The sequence below is a fragment of the Salvelinus alpinus genome, chromosome 10 (genome assembly GCF_045679555.1).
Source record: "Salvelinus alpinus chromosome 10, SLU_Salpinus.1, whole genome shotgun sequence".
Taxonomy (NCBI): Eukaryota; Metazoa; Chordata; class Actinopteri; order Salmoniformes; family Salmonidae; genus Salvelinus; species Salvelinus alpinus.
In genome coordinates this window covers 52,204,460-52,225,556 of record NC_092095.1, presented here as the reverse complement: position 1 = coordinate 52,225,556, position 21,097 = coordinate 52,204,460, and the positions used below count along the sequence as shown (strand labels likewise).

The 21,097-nt window shown below is 41.3% G+C and overlaps 1 protein-coding gene and 1 long non-coding RNA gene across 2 annotated transcripts; both read right to left on the bottom strand.

Annotated features, from left to right (window-relative positions):
* Positions 1 to 3,031: 3,031 nt before the first annotated feature.
* Positions 3,032 to 6,926, bottom strand: LOC139532227 (uncharacterized). The gene is made up of 2 exons (XR_011666523.1): positions 6,594 to 6,926; positions 3,032 to 4,116 (listed from the first exon to the last, which is right to left on the bottom strand). It is a non-coding gene; the product is annotated as an uncharacterized lncRNA (long non-coding RNA).
* Positions 6,927 to 11,090: 4,164 nt separating this feature from the next.
* On the bottom strand, positions 11,091 to 19,609 carry LOC139532226 (zinc finger protein 835-like). The gene is made up of 2 exons (XM_071329590.1): positions 19,158 to 19,609; positions 11,091 to 13,885 (listed from the first exon to the last, which is right to left on the bottom strand). The coding sequence occupies exons 1-2, from the start codon at positions 19,468 to 19,470 to the stop codon at positions 13,011 to 13,013; spliced, it is 1,188 nt and encodes a 395-aa protein (XP_071185691.1). The 5' UTR covers positions 19,471 to 19,609; the 3' UTR covers positions 11,091 to 13,010.
* Between the last annotated feature and the right edge of the window lie 1,488 nt (positions 19,610 to 21,097).

The window sequence follows — 21,097 nt, the reverse complement described above, 5'->3', positions numbered from 1 at the left end:
GATGAATCATATGTTCTGAAATAGATTTTTTATATCAAAAATAGATGATCGTTTTTAAATTATTGAATTGGAATTTCAGTTGACTTCTAGAATTTACTGTCTTAAAAGGGGCAATCAGCAATTTGTACATTAAAAAAAACAAAAAACTTTACAATTAATTATACACTGACTGTACAAAACATTAGGAACACCTAAATGATACACCTTTCCATGACATACATTGATCAGACGAATCCAGGTGAAAGTTATGATCCCTTATTGATTTGACTTGTTAAATCCACTTCATTCAGTGTAGATGAAGGGGAGGAGGCAGGATAAAGGATTTTTAAGCCTTGAGACATTTGAGACATGGATTGTGTATGTGTGCCATTGAGGGTGAATGGGCAAGACAATGGTTTTAAGTGTCTTTGAACTGGGTAGTAGGTGCCAGGTGCACCGGTTTGTCTCAAAAACTGCAACACCTTATATAGTTAATGCCCTTACGAATTGAGGCTGTTCTAAGGACAAAAGGGGTGCAACTCAATATTACGAAAGTATTCCTAATGTTTTGTACACTCAGTGTATATACCTATTGAATCTTGAAGAATATAACTAACCCTAACCCTAATATAATGCATCATAAGCTTACTTCAACTGTCGTACCCCATCACACCCCCAAATATAAGCTTGTTTTACCACAGAGTTTCTTAACAATGTGATTGTTATCAAAAACAGTATAGCCTTAAAACATGGTTAAAACTATCATTTTTAATGAGCCCCATCCCTCAGCTCTAAACCAAAACAATGGCGGGGTGGCGGCTTTGTTATTGTTTGAACTGCAGATTGCCCCTTTTAATTCAAATTCACCCCAACCCTGATGTGTAAAGACTGTATAACCTCTACTCATCTCCTTCCCTCCAGACTTCCTGCAGCTCTCTCCTGCTGTCTCTGAAGAGGTTCTCCCTGGGCACTGTGAGCAGGAGCAGAGCCTTAGTCTAAGACAGGAGAACACTGAGCCCACACAGATTAAAGAGGAGGAAGTCGGGACCAGTCAGGAGAAAGAACCGCTTCAAGAACTCTTTGATACCAAAGAATCCATATTCGCTCCTCCCTGTGTGACAAGTGAATGTGATGATGAGGACCCACTTCAGTCCTTGATTCTTCCTCAAATCCAGACTGTGGAGAACAGAGTGTGTGACCCTAAACAAGTGAATCTCACACCTTTTGGCACTGTGACTCCGCTTAAGGCTCTCAACATTCCCTGTGACCATCCAAATAATAAAAAACAATGCATCCAGCCACAGCACAGCCGAAAGCAGTGACCCAATAGGACGCGACAGCAGCACAACATTAGATCCCAGCCCACCATTGGATCACAACTCACCATTTAAGAAACACAGATCCAAACCCAGCACCACAGCTATAAAAACTCTCCGCTGCTGTGACTGTGGTGAAACGTTTGCTCTAAAATCTGACCTGCAGATGCATGTGACTCTCGCCAAGAAGAGACGCAGTGAAAGGCAATTCTGCTAGAAATGCTACAACTCTACCTGTAAACTGAAGGCCCATGTGTGAATCGGCCCCTAAGTGAATCAAGTTTGATTTGAATTATGTAATTATTAAACAGTAGAGTATTGTAGGAAACTCACAGCTCTGGTTCAAAGTCTGTTTTCACGTTACTAAAAACAGGGATTCCGGTTTGTTTTGGAATGTCTCTCAGGGTGATGAGATAATCAGAATGATGTTATTGATACATTCAAAATACATACTTTCCAGATAATATTGCCTTCCTTCTGTCCAAGAGTATTTCTCATTCATTTTGACCTAATGCTGTCCATTCAATGTTATTGATTGAATCTTTTGGGAAGTAAATCACCAAGTCGGCCTTCTTCCACCTCAAAAACATTTCACGACTGAGACCCTCTCTTACTGACCCCACTGCTGTAATCCCCATTCACGCCTTTGTATTATCCCGCCTGGACTACTGCGACGCCATTTTCTACAGACTCCCTGTCAAAACACGGGACAGACTTCAAAACTCAGCCGCCCGAGTCTGCTCCCCTGGCATTGGCCTCCCCACCATCCCTCATACCAGGCTCCGCTTCATGAGTGACCATGCTGTTAGAAGTGCACACCCCCCCTCCCCCTCATAATCCATACACACATTCAAGTTCACACAAGCTTTACTGTTGTTGTAGCTTTTATTTCCTGTCTAGTTCACTTCAAATGGTTAGTCTGTCCTTTAGTGGTTTACTTTTATAAACTTGCTTATTTTAATGTAATTTTATAGCTTTTTTTAACTAGCTGATTATCTCATGCAACTAATCAGTTACATTACCAGCAAAAATATTGTAATCAGATACTTCTGAAAAACTGGATGACTTTTAAATTAAGAACTGTGGCGTGTCTCCACTCAACAGGTGGAAATGACAAAATGTGCCTCAATCTTCTGTGATGGCCTTCCCCCACACAGGACACAGTCATGTTTCTCTCCATGTGTACTCTTAAGCTCATGATACAGTAGCAACATTACCTCAACAAATTCCAAGTGTATCATGGCCTTGAAGGCTCCAATGTGAAAAGAGACAAGTCAAGTGGCAGTCATCAAGTCCAGAAAAAGTATTTAATGTTGCAAACAGTAGAGGCCTACTGGGAGATCGCTCTGCAAAGTCAGCAACCTCTTCAAGATACAACTGCTAAAATGGCAAATGGCTCAAAGGCAAATTCTTCTTCTGAGTGACAAGAATATTAATTCTGAATGAGACATACATGCATCATTATAGACGATGGGTGATATTGAACAATGAAGCACACAAAATGGTTTCCGGAAGAGACGGGCTACACAATTAACACACAGTTCTCTGATGACTATTCAATGCACTTCTGACACTGAAGCATTTTCTACAGAAAACTTGTAAGATTCCTCCCCTGTGTGAATGTCTCATATGAAAGGCAGTTGTGAAAGATTTGCCAGTTATGGTATTAATGTGGTTCCTCCCCTCCGTCTCCCCAGACGATTCAGATTGTAATGAGTGAACCATTTACAACAATCCTGACAGCAAAATAGTTTATTGCTCATCTGATTATCCTCATATGCACTTGTGACCGCCAGTGTTTAAAAGATCTGCTACTATAACAACAATTATCTGATTTTCCTCGTGTGAATCCTCATATGCGCTGTCAGATTACCTTTATGACGAATATATTTGCCACAATAATGACAGTTACAAGATGTCTCTGTGTGATTCCTCATGTGATAACTTAGAGAAGTCTGCTGATTATAACATTTTCCACAGAACTGGCAGCGATACGGTTTCTCCCCTGTGTGAATCCTCCTGTGAATATTCAGATCCATAAATTTATAAAAACATTTGCCACAATCATGGCAGCGATGCGATTTCTTCTCTGTGTGCGACCTCCTATGATAATTCAGGGACCCAGTGTTAGAAAAATATTTGCCACATTCAACACAGCAATAAAGTTTCTCTCCTGTGCGATCCTTCAAAGTGGTCAAGGAGGGTTCGAAGCGTTCAGACCGAGTGAATACTTTGCCACAATTCACCCTTGTGTGAATCCTCATATGAGAATCCAGATATCCCCACTGAGCAAAACATTTGCCACATTCATCACAGCGAAACTGATTACCTCTGGAGTGTATCATGATCCTATGAGAATTCAGTCTTCCCATCTGAGTGAAACATTCACCACAATCACTACAGCAAAATGATTTATCTTCTGTGTGACGCCTCCTTTGCACTGGTGATTTCAGATCCATTGATTTTCTACCCTTGGAGCTGATAAAGCTTTTTCCCTTTTCTGTCTGTGTCCTCCTTGATTGGGGCTGGGGCCGAGAGCCACTGGTTGGCTTTGAAGAATCCACTTCCTTAGGTTTTGTTCTGTCTTTGTACTCTTCACTTTGGGTTTGTGAGGACTGAGTTGAGTACTGATCATAGTCACTTTTCACCCAGGCAAGGGTGAATACAGAGTCCTCCTTCTGGATGATACTGAATTCCTCCTGTTCCTCTTTAATCTGTATGGGGTTCAAGTCATCTTGCCCCAAATCGGGGCTCCACTCTTGTTTAAAGTGCTGCTGCTCAGGGGGAAACTCCACTTCAGAGACAATGAACTGCTCAAAGTCTGAAGGGAAGGAGAAAAGATGAGTTAGAATTTATAAGCTGATGAGATAGGGGTCTTTGCATCTTATTATGTCAGGCAGCGCATCATCATCATCAACTGACAGTGTAGATAAATTCTGATATAAAACAATGGGGTTCCTGTTGAAGTATAAGTTCAGCCTTTCACAATGTAATATTAGTTGGTTCATCACCTTGAAAGTAGTCTATGGGCCAGGGGAGTCTTTAAACAGCCACTACGAATGTTGGCAAACTTCAGCCACAACTAGAAAAACATATATGGAAGTGATTAGCAACTGTGCAATGTCAAATCAAATTAGGGCTGACCCCAATTAATCGACTGGACGATTGTTTGGTCGTTAGGCTGTTGGTCGACCGAGATTATTTTAGTCGAGCAGTAACAAATATATATTTGCGCCCATCTCTGTGAACTAATCCAATGCGGCGGCCTAGACTAAAAGCCAATTTAAGTTTGATTCTAAAATGTGGCAGAGGCAGGCTGCTAGTGGAGTCATGGCAGAGGGGAAGAGGCGAAGCGAGAGGGTTTACTCCACCCCAAATCTGTCCACATTAAGCAGGTCATTAATTATTACGCAAGTGAGGAGTTTATGCATGGGGGGGTGTAACGGATGTGAAATGGCTAGCTAGTTAGCAGGTACGCGCTAATAGCGTTTCAATCAGTTACGTCACTTGCTCTGAAACCTAGAAGTAGTGGTTCCCCTTGCAAGGGCCGCGGCTTTTGTGGAGCGATGGGTAACGACGCTTCGTGGGTGACTGTTGATGATGTGTGCAGAAGGTCCCTGGTTCGCGCCCGTGTCGGGGCGAGGGGACGGTCTAAAGTTATACTGTTACATTGATGCTGTTGACCCGGATCACTGGTTGCTGCGGAAAAGGAGGAGGTTGAAAGGGGGGTGAGTGTAACGGATGTGAAATGGCTAGCTAGTTAGCGGGTACGCGCTAATAGCGTTTCAATCAGTTACGTCACTTGCTCTGAAACCTAGAAGTAGTGGTTCCCTTTGCTCTGCAAGGCTTTTGTGGAGCGATGGGTAACGATGCTTCGTGGGTGACTGTTGTTGATGTGTGCAGAGGGTCCCTGGTTCGCGCCCGAGGGGACGGACGTAAAGTTATACTGTTACAGGGGCAATGAGATTTGAATTTAGTCAATATAAAAATGTATTGCCATTTTGATCAATTAGGCTTTTTTGATCTAATAGAAGTTTTCGTAACACTTAGGTTGTTACAAGTGTACCACAGGAGGCTGGTGAGGGGAGGACGGCTAATAATAATGGCTGGAATGAAGTAAATAGAATGATATCAAACACATATCTTGATAAATTTCCATTGATTCCATTACTAGGAGCCCAGTCCTCCCAAATTATGGTGCTACTGATACAAATATGATGCACAGACATCCTGGTAAATTTGATGAAAAAAATGTTTTATATCGGAGTTGTCCCTGTTGAAAATCGAGACTTCAATGCATATTCATGAGGATAGCATAGCATCTCATTCTCCATTGAATACAGTCCGTTGACTTCAAACCCCCTCGTCAAATATTCCAAAAAGTATTAAAATAACGAGATATATCGACCAATCCAAAGAGAGGAACAGGCAGGCGCTTGACAGCCCGCTGTTCTGCTCTGTGGACATCAAATCCAATTGTTAGGGAGAAGACAAGCATCTCCTCATACAATTTATATGGGGCGTTTTCATTACGGAAACCGTTCACCGTTTTTAAAAACCAAGCGGAAGCAAACAAATTCTGGTAGGTCCCTCCCCGTTTCATTCGCTTCTGTTTAATAACTGTTTTGCAACAGAATCGGCGTAATGAAGATGCCCCCAACCAGAGTCGCGCCACTAGTTAGTTACCACAACCCAAGTAATAAACTTCTTATTTGGTGTGGTTTATCGCCGGTTGGCATCCAAAGTCATGGTGCATTACCGCCATCTACTGCACTGGATAAACTAAAACCTATCTGCCAGCTTAGTTGCTCTTAAAAAATAAAATATTTGAGACTATATCTAATGACGTTCTACTCAATATACGCGTTAAACTAATTTCCTGTATCCCCTTCTCCCTCATTCGAGATCTCAGCCTCTCCCGGATTCTGCCCACACTGTAGCAATACATGCTCCACGGTCTGTATCTGTCATAAACCCCGCCTTTTCTACAATTTGTATTCTTAAAATCTGATTTTAAACCTAACCCTAAACACAATGCTAACCTTATACCTAACCTTTAATACCAAAAAACAAATGTTTGTTTTCATGAATTTTTACAATAGAGACGATTGACTTTGCGGCAACTAGTGACAACCCCTGGTCATGTGTAACTGCAACTCAACATGGCTGCCGAGTTTGCTAGCTGTAGGCACATCAAAGGTTTTCTAGCCACGTTACTTAGGCTAGCTTCCTGCTGCATTTAATTAAATCCTCAACATTGCAAATGTTTATAAAATGAATACTGAGAAAGTAACAAACCTGCTCTATACAACTTTATCTCAGGTTTCAGAATGACATCAAGCAGCCCCTGTAGACGACCGTTGTCCTCTTTCGATAGATTAACGTTGTCCTGGTACTCTGATATCGTTTTTGCAACGGCTCTGAATATCTCATCTGCAGCGCCTGTACATCGTTGGTTAAAAATCACTCTCAACAACTCCAATTTAGACATTTTTTCAGATAATGCCAATGGCTAGCTAGCGTGTGTTGTGTTCCGTCGCCGGTGAAGCCAACAGTAATGAAGAACTTCCGGGGCAAGTTTTTTTAATCCTTGAAAGTAAGAGTAATGTTACATGAAACTGTAAAATGAATAATCAAGGCCAAATTATATTATACTAGTTATAAAACACATGGATCGCTTGACGTAATTATGTTATATTTGTTAAGTTTTTTAAAACATGGTTCCCACTCTTTTCAAGAAATCATTCCATAACTTTTCCATAAAATGTTTTATCATGACTTCAAAGGAAGAAAGTACTCAATAGTGGGTAAAAAGTGACCATCCAAAGTACATATGCTTAACATCAGACTTTTTTTATGCGCTCTAGAGAACAACATAATACTTAGTTTTCAGTACTAATTTTAGGTCAATAAAGTATCATTGGCATACAAGTGCAGGTTACAATTTTTTACAGACAAGTTAATATCGTTAATGTAAAAAGTACAGGACCCAGAATCAACCCGAAGGACACCTTTCCTAATATCCAGAAAACCTGATTTAACACCATCAGGAGATATACATTGAGTTATATCTGTCAAGTAACTTTTAAACCAGTTACATGCAGCCTGGTCTAGGCCAATTGAAAGCCTCTGAATTAGCAGTGAGTGATTAACAGTATTGAAAGCCTTTGACAGGTTAATGAAGAGGGCAGCACGATGTTGCATTTTATCTATACAGCTATAGTTGTTATGTTTGTTCCTTGTATAATGACAACCTGGAGCGTAGGTTTAACTACTTTTAATGAACATATACTTCAGCTAGAGAACTCCTTGTTTAGCCATGCAAGGCGTTCTTCAACCACCTTGCCCCCCTCCCACATAGCCTGCTGGGTAACGTAGTTTAAATGTTAGTAACACAGAACAACACAACAGTAACCACATCATTTATAACTAGGGATGCAGCAGAGATAGTGTTATAACCTGGTCTAAAACCCGACTGATGTACATTTAGAATACATTTCATAGATAAGAACGTTCTTAGCTGAGAATTAGTTAAGGATTCTAATATTTTAGCTAAGCAAGAACGTTTAGAAATAAGCCGATAATTATTTAGGTCACAAGGGTCACCACTTTGTGAAGGGGGAGTACATGGGCCACCTTCAAAACCTTGGGCAAAACACACAATAACTACACACCGAAGTAGGTATCATACATCTGTACATAAACAATGTATCAATTCCCAAGGTGAAAATCCAGTTTGTTCAGGTAGAGAATGGCTACTGGTGTCTAGCGGGCTGAACTGGAATCTAATGGTTTCTACTGGATTCAATAGGACCAGTTTAAGTGGCCGTTTGAGCTAGACTCGGTTACAGCTTGCATCAACGTGGGTTTTATCAGATCAAAATAATCGCATCACTATTGTTGAATCAATTATGACAGATTGTGCAGTGATTGCCTGGCAAAGTTAGAAAAGGTGACTAATATAATCAAGTTAAAACTATGAACAATAGTAACTGTATTTCTTACAAAATGTTACAAAATGTGACTCAATCGTCTGTCTGATGCCCTTCCCTACACAGGGCAGTCATGTTCCCGTGCATTCTCTCCATATGTCTGCTTAAGCCTTGCTTTGTTTTGAAGCAATTATGACTTAGCCTATATAGTTTATTCTCCGTTTGTAGTCTCTAAAGACTATTTAATGCACTTTTGGCACTTAAGCATTTGACAGACGCTTGTAAAATTCCTCCTGTCTGAATGTCTCAAACACAGTAGCCACGTTTCCATCCACAGTTTATATGAGAGTTAAATCTAATTCTATTTGATCACATTCATCTTTAGCAGATGTTATTGCTGGTGTAGTGAAATGCTTGTGTTTCTAGCTCCAACTGTGCAGTAATATCTAACAATTCACAACAATACACACAACCTAAAAGTAAAATAATGGAATTAAGGAATATATAAATATTAAGATAAGCAATGTCATTGTGGCATAGACTGAAATACAGCAGAATAGAATACAGTATATAGATATGAGATGAGTAAAGCAGTATGCGTTCCATTATTAAAGTGGCCAGTGAGTTCAAGTCTATGTATATGGGGCAGCAACCTCTAAGGGGTAGAGTTACGTAACTGGGTGGAAGCCGCCTAGTGATGGCTATTAATTAACAGTCTGATGGCCTTGAGATAGGAGCGGTTTTTCAGTCTCTCGGTCCCGGCTTTGAAGCACCTGTACGGACCTCGCCTTCTCGATGATAGCGGGTGAACAGGCAGTGGTTCGGGTGGTTGCTGTCCTTGATCTTTTTGTCCTTCCTGTGACATCGGGTGCTGTAGGTGTCCTGGAGGGCAGGTAGTTTGACCCCGGTGATGCGTTGGGCACCCTCTGGAGAGCCCTGCGGTTACGGGCGGTACAGTTGCCGTACCAGGCGGTGATACAGCCCGACAGGATGCTCTCAATTGTGCATCTGTAAAAGTTTGTGAGGGTTTTAGGTGCCAAGCCAAATTTCTTCAGCCTCCTGAGGTTGAAGAGGCGATATTGCGCCTTCTTCACCACACTGTCTGTGTGGGTGGACCATTTCAGATCGTCAGTGATGTGTACAATGAGGAACTTGAAGCTTTCCACCTGCTCCACTGCAGTCCGGTCGATGTGGACAGGGGCGTGCTCCCTCTGCTGTTTCCTGAAGTCCACGATCATCTCCTTTGTTTTGTCGACATTGAGTGAGAGGTTATTTTCCTGGCACCACACTCCCAGGGCCATCACCTCCTCTCTGTAGGCTGTCTCGTCATTGTTGGTAATCAAGCCTACTACTGTTGTGTCATCTGCAAACTTAATGATCGACTTGGAGGTGTACGTGGCCACACAGTCATGTGTGAACAGGGTGTACAGGAGGGGGCTGAGCATGCACCCTTGTAGGGCCCCTGTGTTGAGGATCAGCGAAGTGGAGGTGTTCTATACTGACATTTAGCCCGTTTGATTGCCTTACGGAGGGAATAACTACACTGTTTTTATTCTGCCATATTCCCAGTCACCTTGCCATAGTTAAATGCGGTGGTTCGCGCTTTCAGTTTTGCGTGAATGCTGCCATTAATCCATAGTTCCTGGTTAGGGTAGGTTTTAAGTCACAGTGGGTACAACATCTCCAATACACTTCCTGATAAACTCAGTCACCGTATCTGTGTATTCGTCAATGTTATTTTCAGAGTCTACCCGGAACATATCCCAGTCCGCGTGATCAAAACAATCTTGGAGCGTGGATTCCGATTGGTCAGATCAGCATTGAATAGCCCTTAGCCCGGGTACTTCCTGTTTGAGTTTCTGCTTATAGGAAGGGAGGAGCAAAATGGAGTCGTGATCAGATTTGGCGAAGGGAGGGCGGGGGAGGGCCTTGTAGGCATCCCGGAAATTGGAGTAGCAGTAGTTGAGTGTTTTAACAGCACGAGTACTACAGTCAATGTATTGATAGAACTTCGGTAGAGTTTTACTCAAAATTGCTTTGTTAAAATCCCCAGCTACAATAAATGCGGCCTCAGGATGTGATTTCCAGTTTTCATAAAGTCCAGATGAAAAATGTTTTTAATAAAATAAAAAGTTAGAGTCATACTGAGACAAAGGACCTTTTTTACAGATGAGCCCTGAATTACATAAATTACAGAAAATACACACACAAATATGAATACAAAATGCAAGCAGAAACAAAAACACTTATCAGTAATAAGGTCCATAATCAGCTTTCTGAATTGCCCTAAAGGCACCAGAACATCAAATTTAAAGAACATTTTGAAGATTATTTTTGGAACAAAGGTGCAAGAAAACTAAAAAGAGAGACCAAAGGAATATGCATTTAGCCATTCATGAGACCGTGTGTGGTAACTTGTAAGTCTAAAGTCTAGTAATTATGTTAGGTAGGTACAGTGGGACTTTTTGTAAAAGAGCTTTATAAATGAAAACATGGCAATGTAACAACCTACGTGACATCAGAAGGCCAACCAACTTCCTGGTAGAGAATGCAGTGATGAGTACTAAAATTGTCACCTGTAAAAAAAAAAGTGCAGTGGGCTATGATAAACTGCATCTAACAGCTATAATGAAGTGGCAGTTCATATTGATGATGTCACCATAGTCTAGGACCGATAGGAATGTCGACTGAATAATCAGATTTCTATTTAGCGAGAGGCAGGACCTATTTCTTTCTATAGAAGAAGCACGTTTTTATTCTCAGCTTCTTAAAGTCATCAATATGCTTTATAAAAAGACACCTTTTCATCTTTCCAGATGCCCAGATATTTGTAAGCAGGGACACAATCAATCTGGACACAATCCAAAGTACATATGCTTAAAAATCAGACGTATTTTTATGCGCTCTAGAGAACAACATAATACTTAGTTTTCAGTACTAATTTCAGGTCAATAAAGTTTTTCTGTAATACAACGAAGGCAGACTGAAGTTCAGATAGAACCTGGTCAACAGGATGGGGGCAATAACATACACAACAGTATCATTGGCATACAAGTGCAGGTTACAATGTTTTACAGACAAGTTAATATCGTTAATGTAAAAAGTACAGGACCCAGAATAGACCCGAAGGACACCTTTCCTAATATCCAGAAAACCTGATTTAACACCATCAGGAGATATACATTGAGTTATATCTGTCAAGTAACTTTTAAACCAGTTACATGCAGCCTGGTCTAGGCCAATTGAAAGCCTCTGAATTAGCAGTGAGTGATTAACAGTATTGAAAGCCTTTGACAGGTTAATGAAGAGGGCAGCACAATGTTGCCTTTCATCTATACAGCTGACCACATCATGTATAACTAGGGATGGAGCAGAGATAGTGCTATGACCTGGTCTAAAACCCGACTGATGTACATTTAGAAAACATTTTAAAAGATATGAAAGTTCTTAGCTGAGAATTAATCAAGGATTCTAATATTTTAGCAAGGCAAGAAAGTTTAGAAAATAAGTATTTAGGTCACAAGGGTCACCACCTTAGTGAAGGGGGAGTACATGGGCCACCTTCCAAACTTTAGGGGTAGTACCAGATATATAATCGTCAGGTTAAAAATATGTGTTAATAACACAGAAATGAGGGGGCAGTGAGCTGCGGCAAAAATGTATCAGGAATATCAGCCACAGGGGATTTTTTTTAACATCAATCTTAAGAAAAGGCATCGAGCACGTCACAGATAGTAAATTGTTGAAATGAAAACAAAAGATTCACTAGAAGTTGACAGGTTAACCATCGTGTCAGCTAGAGGCTGGCAGAGGGAAGAGCAGTTGATTGACTGACCATGGTCAATTAAACCAGTTTTTCTCAAATAAAAAGCCTGCCGGGATGAAATAATGATTAAAAGCATCATTTATCCCATTCTTCTCAGTTATGATCCCATTCTTCTCAGTTATGATGCCAGAGTCAGACAGAACTTGCTTAGGCACGGAAGAGGAGGAATTTGTACACTTCAGCACATTGACTGTTTTCCCAAATTTTGAAGAATCACCAGCAGAGCATAAAAAAATAGCTCGATTTAGCTTTCTTAATCAAAAATAGTACATCTGTTTCTCAATTGTCTGAAAAATTGCCAGAGTCAGTTTTCCTTGAATTGGCCCAGGCCTGACTTCTAATCTGAATGAGCTAAGATGAAAGCCAAGGGTTGGATCTATCTTTGATCCTGAATAGTTTAAAAGGGGTGTGTGTATCTGCCAGAGGAATACAGTTGCAAGAAGAAGTATGTGAACCCTTTGGAATTACCTGGATTTCCACATAAATTGGTCAAAAAAATGTGATCTGATCTTCCTCTAAGTCACAACAATAGACAAACACAGTGTGCTTAAACTAATAACAAATTGTATTTTTCTTGTCTATATTGAATACATTATTCTAAACATACACGGTATAGGTTGGGGAAAGTATGTGAACCCCTAGGCTAATGACTTCTCCAAAAGCTAATTGGAGTCAGGACTCAGCTAACCTGGTGTTCAATCAATGAGACGAGATTGGAGATGTTGGTTAGAGCTGCCCTGCAATATAAAAATAACAATCCCAAAATGTGAATTTGCTATTCACATGAAGCATTGTCTGATGTGAACCATGTCTCAAACAAAAGAGCTCTCAGAAGACCTAAGATTATGAAATATTTGCCAGTCATGGTAGCATGTGGTTCCTCCCCTCGGTCTCCTCATATTCTAACAATTAGTGAAACATTTACAACAATCCTGACTGCAATATACTTTAAATCGCTCATGTGATTATCGCCAGTGGTGAAAGATCTGCTACTAGAGCGACAATATGATTTCCCCTTGTGTGAATCCTCATATGCGCTGTCAGATTACCTTTATGACGAAAATATTTGCCACAGTAATGACAGCTATAAGATTTCTCTGTGTGAATCCTAATGTGAGACCTCAGATTACTAGGACGAGCAAAACATTTGCCACAGACCTGGCAGCAAAGCGGTTTTTCCCCTGTGTGAATCCTCATATGAAGCGTCAGATCACCAACTCGAAAGAAACATTTGCCACAATCATGACAGCGATGAGGTTTCTCCCCTGTGTGCGTCTTTCTGTGATAGTTCAGGTACCCAACTTGAGTAAAACATTTGCCACATTCACCACAGCTATGCGGTTTCTCTCCTGTGTGGGCCTTCCTATGAGCATCCAGTTTTCCCATCTGAGTGAAACGTTCCCCACAATCACTACAGCAAAATGGTTGCACTTCTGTGTGACTCCTTTGCACTGGTGATTTCAGATCCATGGATTTTCTACCATTCGAGCTTTGTCCTTTTTCTGTCCATGTCTTCTTCAATTTGCACTGGGGATGAGAGTCACTGGTTGTCTCTGAGGAATCATCTTCCTTAGCTTCTCTTTTGATATGTTCAGTCGAGTCCATTCGGTCTTTTTCACTTTGGATTTGTGAGGACTGAGTTGGGTACTGATCATAGTCACTTTTCACCCAGGCAGGAGTGAATACAGAGTCTTCCTTCTCCTGGATGATACTGAATTCCTCCTGTTCCTCTTTAATCTGTATGGGGTTCCAGTCATCTTTCCCCAGACTGGGGCTCCACTCCTGCTGCTCGGGGGGAAACTCCACTTCAGAGACAATGAACTGCTGAAAATCTGTAGGGAAGGAGAAAGGATGAGTTAGAACTGAAATGCTGATTAGCTGGTTTTAGCAACGCTAGTATTTACACACTAGCAACCCTAGGAATTAGCTTGGAAAAAAAAAAAAAGAGGTCTGCCGGAGGACAGAAGTAAAAAATAAATAAATAAATAAATAATCAATTTAAACTTACTCCGCCGATTGTCTGTAGGCTTGGTCCTTATGCATCTAATAGAACATAAATTAAACAGACATTCCAAGCATGAGTCTGTTGTAGACCCACTTCCTCTTCACTGACCTCATGTAAAAATAAAAGTCCTTTACCTGCGTCATACCTGCACAAAAAAGCAAGAACTTGTGGGGGACTTTTATTTTGACATGAGATAAGCAGAGAGGAACTGACCTCGCTGAGGAACTGCATCGGTCTACAACAGACCCGTGTTTGGAAATTCTGTTCAATTATACAGTACCAGTCAAAAGTTTGGACACACCTCCTCATTTCAGGGTTTTTCTTAATCGTTTACTATTTTCTACATTGCAGAATAATAGTGAAGACATCAAAACTATGAAACAACAGATATGGAATCATGTAGTAACCAAAACAGTGTTACACATGAGATAGTCACCTGGAATGCATTTCAATTAACAGGTGTGCCTTGTTAAAAGTTAATTTGTGGAATTTCTTTCATTCTTAATGTGTTTGAGCCAATCAGTTGTGTTGTGACAAGGTAGAGCAGGTATACAGAAGATAGCCCTATTTGGTAAAAGACCAAGTCCATATTATGGGAAGAACAGCTCAAATAAGCAAAGACAAATGATAGCCCATCATTACTTCAAGACATGCAGGTCACTCAATACAGAACATTTCAAGAAGTTTAAAAGTGTCTTCAAGTGCAGACTCAGAAAACTTCAAGCGCTATGATGAGACTGGCTCTCATGAGGACCGCCACAGGAAAGGAAGACTCAGAGTTAACTCTGCTGCAGTTACCAGCCTCAGAAGTTGCAGCCCAAATAAATGCTTCAGAGTTTAAGTAACTGACACATCTCAACATCAACTGTTTAGAGGAGACTGCGTGAATCAGACCTTCATGGTCAAATTGCTGTAAAGAAACCACTCCTAAAGGACACCAACAAGAAGAAGCTTGGGCCATGAAACATGAGCAATGGACATTAGACCGGTGGAAATCTGTCCTTTAGTCTGATGAGTCCAAATTTAAGGTTTTCGGTTCCAACCGCCGTGTCTTTGTGAGACGCAAAGTAGGTGAACGGATGATCTCCGCATGTGTGGTTCCCACCGTGAAGCATGGAGGAGGTGTGATGTTGTGGGGGTGCTTTGCTGGTGACACGGTCAGTGATTAATTTACAATTCAAGGCACACTTAACCAGCATGGCTACCACAGCATTCAGCAGCGATAGGCCATCCCACACCTCCGGGCTGTGTAAAGGATATTTTACCAAGAAGAAGAGTGATGGAGTGCTGCATCAGATGACCTGAATGCCATGCCAAGGGTGTGCAAAGCTGTCATCAAGACAAAGGGTGACTACTACGAAGAATTTCAAAATATAAACTATATTTTGATTTGTTTAACACTTTTTTTTGGTTACTACATGACTCCATATGTGTTATTTCGTAGTTTTGATGTCTTCACTATTATTCTACAATGTAGAAATAGTTTAAAATAAAGAAAAACCCTTGAATGAGTAGGTGTGTCCAAACCTTGACTGGTACTGTACATTCCATTCGATTTGTATTTATTTAATCCTCCCTGCATAAGAACCAAGCCTACAGACAAGCGACAGAAAAAGTAGAAGTTGAATTTTATGTCATTTATGGCTTCTGGTGGACAATTCAGCTATTTAGGAAGTTAATTCCCCATCAACGTGTAAATACTAGCGCTGCTAGCGCAGCTACACACTGATTAGATAGCACATAAGCACCTATCTGACATAACAGGGTCTAGGATAGGATAGCCCATGACTTATTTTTTTAAAGATAGCCCATCGGACAGTTCAGGATTTTGCACTTATATGTACTGTTGTCGATTGACCAAAACAGTTGTTGAAGTGTGTATTAATGGGCAATCATTTTACCAGCAGCAGCAATCTGACTCGACTGATTATAATGGAAAAGGCATAGGTCAATATTGGTCTAAACACCACTAATGGTCCATTTAAAAAAAACGCCGATCAGCTGCTCGATTAAGTTCTGGATCCATACATGTTAAGAGAAAAGATGAAGAGATGCTAGAACGAGGAAGAGATGCTAGAACGAGGAGCGGATCATTTGCTCTATTCAGATGTAACATTATTAATATCGACTGGATTTGAATCATTTACTCTATTCAGATGTAACATTATTAATATCGACTGGATTTGTGACGCAAATTCGTTCTTAATTTCTCTCGCTATATGAGACCTGCAGTATTGATCGTAGAGTTAGAATCCTAGAGCAGACAAAGCCCAAACCCCCGATCAAACCACAGACATTTCCAGTCAAATATCAGGAGAGAGGTTTGCCTGACGACTCATCCTGAATTTAATTCCACTGCTCTATCGACAGCTCCATACATTCAGTCTGAAACTGTCACCAGGAGCGATCGGCCCACGAAGTTGAAAATCCCACTCAGTTGACTACATTAAAATGACGGAAGCCCTCAAAAGTGTTACCCATGCTAATAGGGCCTTTTGGCCACAATCATTCTTTATGATCCAGACTCATCGTGGAGGGGAAATGTTAGTGGGCTTGGCGTTTGGCCGAAACGATGTGGATGAGTAGTCAGGCTAGCGGGAGGTAGGTTGCTGCTGATTTACAGCGGTCTGCACTTGATGGGCTGTAGTGCACAAGGCCCACAACCGGCTGCCACAGTGGGTCTGCAACTGTATGCTGCAGGCAGCATTATTCAATTAAATACATCCGGAGTGAGAATTACAGATTTCTGTTTATAGTCAAATAAATTCATTATTGTATTTAGTTAAAACTATGTAACGACATTCAAACATTTTTAGCATTATGATTCCATTATTTCTATCCAGCAGTTTCAAGACAGGACTTTTCATTGGAAGGCCGAACATCCAATTTCACCATCTTTACTCATTGTTATTGTTGCTCACTTCAGTCATAGCGCTAGCGCCCCAGTGGCAGCTTGCAAGTCATACAAATCCAACTAGACTAGACGTTCCTTTCTCTCTCGTCGGAATGGTGCTATGCCACGATAAGGACAGCGTGGAGCCGGCGCGGGATATGGCTCGGAAAACGTACCGCAATCCCATTATCCCCACTGACAAATCAAGAAGATTGAAATACTGCTAGCCTAGCAAGCTGACAGAAAATACAAATTTCAAACTTCTTGATTTGTCAGTGGGGATAATGGGATAATAGAGCTCGCCAGCTTGAAGGCCTTTAAGATGGAAATGATTTAAGTCTGGTTCGTTCAGCCATTCCTAAGGGGGAAATTAATGGGGAAAGAAAGGGGTTTTGGGATAAATGCCCGAAAATAAGGTCTGAGGTTAACAACCTTGAAGAAGATGATCTCCTTCTTCAGTGGGTTTTATGGCAGACTACAACCCAAAAAGGTGTATTACCGCCACCAACTGGACGGGGTTGAAAAAACCAAGGTCAAAATAAAACCCATACATGACAGGGAAAACTAACTTAATCCACCCACAATAAAACAAAACACCACATTGACAAAACCAAAACTCCAATCTCCATATCTCCCTTCTCAGGCTCTATGACCTGAGAGGGTGGTAATGGCTTGTGACAATACTCCATGCAACTCCTTTGTTGACTTCCGAGAAGTTTATCAGTCCCAGGGTCCGTTCCGCCGCATCCACAATGATATCCATTTTCCTGGACTTCCTCTCCACCTTGGCAGTGCCATTAATCACTGTAGCTACAAAGGCCACGTTCTTAAACTTTAACATATCTAGGTCTTTCTTGCTGTTGAACGGAAACCACCGCAGCCTTCAGTGAAGGTCTATCCAACATTATGGACTCTTCAGGAGCGCCATTCGAACCCTCAACCCTTTTTAACAGTCGCTGTATATGAAATGCTCAGGACAGCCCTGTGGCCACCTCATTCTCTTTCACCCATGTTGGGAATTCATGGTTCCCACCACAATTGCAACATGTCCCATTTTCATCACTTTTAAAACACATCATACGAACTTTTCCACAACTTGAACATCTCGGCTTTTCCCTTCTGCAAAACACTTGAAACATGTTCAAAAGCTTTACAATGATCACACTGCATTGGTCTTGGAACAAACGCTCGGAGTGTAGTTTATATATCCCAACTGCACTTGAGTGGGGAGAGACTCCATATAACATTTTTTTAAAGAATGGAGGATACTCGTCACTTTTTCTTCATTCACCACACGATTCATCCGACGAGCATCACTCACTCCAGAAATATTTTTCATCTGTGCAACGTCGACTCCCCACGAACCGCCAGATATTACCCCCTTCTGTGTCTCTTCGGAACAGGCACACCCTGGGCACATAAAACGTCTAAAAATCGGGTGAGACGCAACACACTCTCCTTCTTATCCTCAGAAGAACAAAAAACCTAACCAAGCCTGCCTCTCGTGATCCTCACAGCCTTCACTTTACCCAGCACTCTCTCCACCAGTTTGGTTATATCAAATGGATTCGTCAAAAATTGGTAATCCAATCAGCTGCTCCTCATTAACAAAACATACTCCTACAAGATAAAGGACATTCTCATCACTGTTTGCAACTTTGGTCCGTTTTCTATTATTTTGAACAATATTCCAATTCTCCTTGAGTCCCCCGCCATTATATTCACGGTCCACATCAGCGTTCGCTTCTGCCATCGTTTCGCTGTCGGATGTCAGGGTGAATAGTTACTTCAGGTACACCCTTCAAAAACAACTACTCGCCCATCGTTATGACGGCTACGCCAAAGATAGCATTAACTACCTTGATCTACGTGCGTGTGGGTGGAGTGGGATTTTGTCTTTAGGAGATATTATACATTTTGATCTATGAGATAATATCCGCCAGTGTACATTACCTTTGAATTCTTTGTGCTTGATTTTATCAAATGAATGCTTCAAAATTCACAAAAGGTTACATTAGCTGATGTAGATTTTCTCAAAACGTATAAAATGTCTTAAGTACTTTACACCACTGCCATTAATATTGCTCTCTATTAGGAGTACGAGTACAGCGCTACTAGAGAGAGATCAACTTGACCATTACTTGGTTTACAATGATTAACGTTAGCTCAAAGGCTGACAACAGCCCGTTACAAATTGATAGCCAACCTTCGTCATCGTGAGTGTCGTCCGCATCATCTTCATTGGCCGCGGGGGTATTTCCCGAAATACTGTTATTTATCGGTGAGCCGCTGCTGACAGGCGTCTGACCTTCTTTGCAACTCACCGACCTGTAACTCGACTCAGCCAGGCTGAGTTGCTTCTGTAGTATTTTGATTTGTTCCTTGCTTTGAGAGACTTCTGCACGTAATGCTCCACAACAATCTTCTACTAACTTACAAATCTCTGTAACCGCAGCGGAGGCTAATATGTCCATGATGACAGAGCTTATCCGTTGATGCAAAACACGCATTTCCGACATTTTAAACCCTTTGCTTTTGTGAAACCGGTGACAACTACTACTATGAAGATTAAAAACGTCCAACAAAGGTTATTTTTTGCTAACTTGTTCAAGAAATTGTAATATTTGTAAGAATAGCTGGCTTATTGTCATCAATATTCCTCCATCATTGATAACGGTGTCTTTCTTTGCGAGCTCATCCGGTCAGATTTTAGATAGACGGCAAGCTAGAAAGCGCCACCTACGGCGTGGAGACTAGAAGGTGCATTACCCAGAGAACTCGTTGCGCTTAACGTTGTATTTGGGGTATTCTCTTACTGTGGGAGTTATTCCTAAGCTTTGCAGAATCATTGTTTAGCATTGAGAAAATCATAGTTTTTGTTGGTGTTTATCATGCTATCAACTTGAATAAAGGATCTAGCACTGGAGTAGTCTTAACCTCAGACTAACTATGTGAGATTGTATTAGTCTCAAGATCATGTGCAAAGCAAAATGCAGAAATCTTGTAGAAGCATAAACCTGCACAATTCCTTCAGAGGCCCAAAATCCTGTGGGATTCCTGTGGATCTTTCCTTGTTTTCCTAGTTAACCATCCTAATATCCATTCATCATTCATTCTGCAATATCCTTTCATGATTCAAACTGCAATAATAAAACGGCACCAGACCATTCAACTGCAATCCTCCTCTCTGTTTTAATGGCAACCACCACCATAGACCCAACTCAAACCAGCAACAGTTACATTAAGATACAGTCCTTTACCACCACAACTCGGATAAAAAATGTTTTTTACAAGGCCAGCTAGTGTTGACTTTTACAGTCTGACGGCCTGGAGATTGAAGCTGTACTGTCTCCTCCTTCTAGATGGTAGCGGGAGGAACAAGTGGCTGAGGTCCTTTATGATTTTCTTGGCCTTCCTCTGACACAGGGTGCTGTCGATGTCTTGGAAGGCAGGCAGTGTGAGTTTGACAGCACCACCCTCTGGAGAGCCATGCGGTTGCAGACGGTGCAATTGCTGTACCAGGTGGTGAGACAGGCCGACAGGATATAGGATACTCTCAATGGTGCATCTGTAGATTGTGGAGGCCAGATGACATGGCCTCCACAATCACCCGACCTCAACGCAATTGAGATGGTTTGGGATGAGTTGGATTGCAGAGTGAAGGAAAAGCAGCAAACAAGTGCTCAGCATATGTGGGAACTCCTTCAAGACTGTTGGAAAAGCATTCCAGGTGAAGCTGGTTGAGAGAATTCCAAGAGTGTGCAAAGCTGTCATCAAGGCAAAGGGTGGCTACTTTGAAGAATCTCAAATATAAAATATATTTTGATTTGTTTAACACTTTGTTGGATACCACATTATTCCATATGTGTTATTTCATATTTTTGATGTCTTTACTGTTATTCTACAATGTAGAAAATAGTAAAAATATTGAAAAACCCTTGAATGAGTAGGTGTGTTCAAACTTTTGACTGGTACTGTAAGTATTCTTACATAGGTATTTCTCTTGTCCAGGTGGGATAGGGCAGTGTGCAGTGAAATAACGTCATCCGTAGATCTGTTGGGGCGGTATGCGATTTGTAGTGGGTCAAGGTTGTTGGGTAAGGTGGCGTGATATGATCCTTAACTAGCCTCTCAAAGCTCTTCATG